Source organism: Rhagoletis zephyria, unplaced genomic scaffold (assembly GCF_001687245.7).
Source record: "Rhagoletis zephyria isolate East Lansing unplaced genomic scaffold, Rhagoletis_zephyria_1.1 Rzeph_scaffold_51854, whole genome shotgun sequence".
Lineage (NCBI taxonomy): Eukaryota > Metazoa > Arthropoda > Insecta > Diptera > Tephritidae > Rhagoletis > Rhagoletis zephyria.
The window spans coordinates 1-1,983 of NW_016208907.1; the positions used below are offsets into that span (position 1 = coordinate 1).

General features: G+C 37.2%; 1 protein-coding gene across 1 annotated transcript; it reads right to left on the reverse strand.

Annotated features, from left to right (window-relative positions):
* Window positions 1-3: 3 nt before the first annotated feature.
* LOC108355914 (exonuclease 3'-5' domain-containing protein 2-like) lies at window positions 4-686 on the reverse strand (the record flags this gene model as incomplete). The annotated part of the gene is made up of 2 exons (XM_017607045.1): window positions 211-686; window positions 4-154 (listed from the first exon to the last, which is right to left on the reverse strand). Coding segments are annotated over exons 1-2 (627 nt in total), but the record flags the coding sequence as incomplete, so codon positions are not given.
* Window positions 687-1,983: the final 1,297 nt, after the last annotated feature.

Genomic DNA, 1,983 nt, shown 5'->3' on the forward strand with positions numbered 1-1,983 from the left:
TTGTTTAGCTTTTTTTCCAGCGGACATGGTAACATTTCTCCTGTCAGTGAGCGTTAAATTATTCAGAAGGCCTTCCTTAAAGCGAATGTCATAAAAGGGCTGTAATCGCTCTTGAACGTCCGAGAAGTTTATCTTGTTGAGATTCCAGAACGGCCTAAAATGTAAATCTATATACAGAAATTTCCATAAATGAAAAGGATATGATCTTACTTTGGATCCAATTGCATCGCAAGCTTTTCAAATATTTTCACTGCTACCAACGCATCATTTGCTGCGTACTGCAATTGTTTTTCGTTAAGTACTTTAGCCTCCCAATCTGAACAGGAAAGACGCCAGTGTTTATCCAAGTGCACATCCAACAAAGACTTTGCCATTTTTGCCAAACCTTCTGGTTTTTGATTAACCAGTGCAGCCAGATAGCGTAAGTCCAACGTGCTAGCCACACCAACGCCATAATCATATGCTAATTTGTGAGCGTCGTCCTGAGTACCAACACCAACTTTTATCACCTTATCATCCTCGAGAAGATCACGGAGATCTTTGGGAATTTGTTGCAAATTACATAGGCGAAATAGCGCACAGAGGCCTTTTTGCGAGGATAGCTGCAACAGTGCTACTGGGCGTCGTTTTCCCCCCACAGTCACCCACTCGCAATCAAAACCAAGTACTTTGTAATNAATTTGCATTCAAGTGAATCTAATGGTTATATCCGCCTTCTTGCATATCAGTGAAAGAATGTTTTAATCCAGAAATTCCACAAACTCCACATACCTAAGAAGTATTTATCCACAAAAGACTAAACGCCCGTTTAATAGCCACAATTAGGCAACGCTCATCTCAACACAAATCCGAAAGATGCCCAACTCTCAACATTTCTCCCGCGTCCATTGCCAGCTTTTGCATATATGTAATTAAAATTATGTAAGATATTCTTCCTATTTAATGCAAAGAAACGAAATTTTAATTTTTTTGTCTTTAGTATCTTAATTTTGTAACCAAACGCCAACGCCAACGTTAGGCCAAAGCTGTACGTAGACGGTCTTGTAAGATTTCCCCAAAATAGAGCGTTAAAAAACCTTACAACACTGGTTAAAAGGTTTGTTTGTTTACATTAACCGTGTCCGGTCCAGTGATGGAAAACTAGGCAGAACTGTACTTTTTTCGGTCCTATTTTAATTTGTAGGCATATTTGGTTCAAGGGCTCTAATTTAAGTACATTGCGGGAGAATGTCATAATTTAAAATAATCGGAAATGGCAGCAGAACGGTTTTAAAGTCTTAAGATTGATTTTCGGCACTAAACAAATATATGCACATAAGATCGAAAAAAATATATAACAATGGTGATATTTAATCTGCAAACAGAAGATAAAGCTGTCACCAAAACCTTCTTTGGTTCCTTTGAATTAGGAGGCCATTTCTAAATAACTAAAAATTAGTTTTCTTTTGGTTTTTGCTTGTCGTTCTTCCGGCAAACGATGAGTTATGACAGCCTTTTGGTAAATGAACGATGTATCGCATGTTTCATAATACACTGGTTAAACGTCACAATTTTGTGGGAAAATGCAGTCAAATTTTGACCAGTTCATATAGGTGGTATAAAAAGGACAAATGGATAAACTCATACCTTCGCCATATTTGTGAAGTTCAGCCATCTGTAAGACTGAACATATTCTCGTTCTTACGACAGTCGGGTCTATGTAACCGGAACGACCAAGATTTATATTTGGCCAAGGACTGTCACTCCCAAAAAACTCTTCGGGAAACAACAACAACTCAACATATTCTCCTTTTTAAGCTTATAAATTGTATGATGAAATATCCAAAAAAGCTAATTTTGAAATAATTATCTATATTATTAAACGTGCGATGGTAATTTTTTGGATTTGGAAAAACAAAGTTAAAGTCAAACCATTACAAAATTCTACCAAAATGTAATTCGTGTACCCTCTAGGGCTATTCGCGATTTGGTGCATAAGAGCTG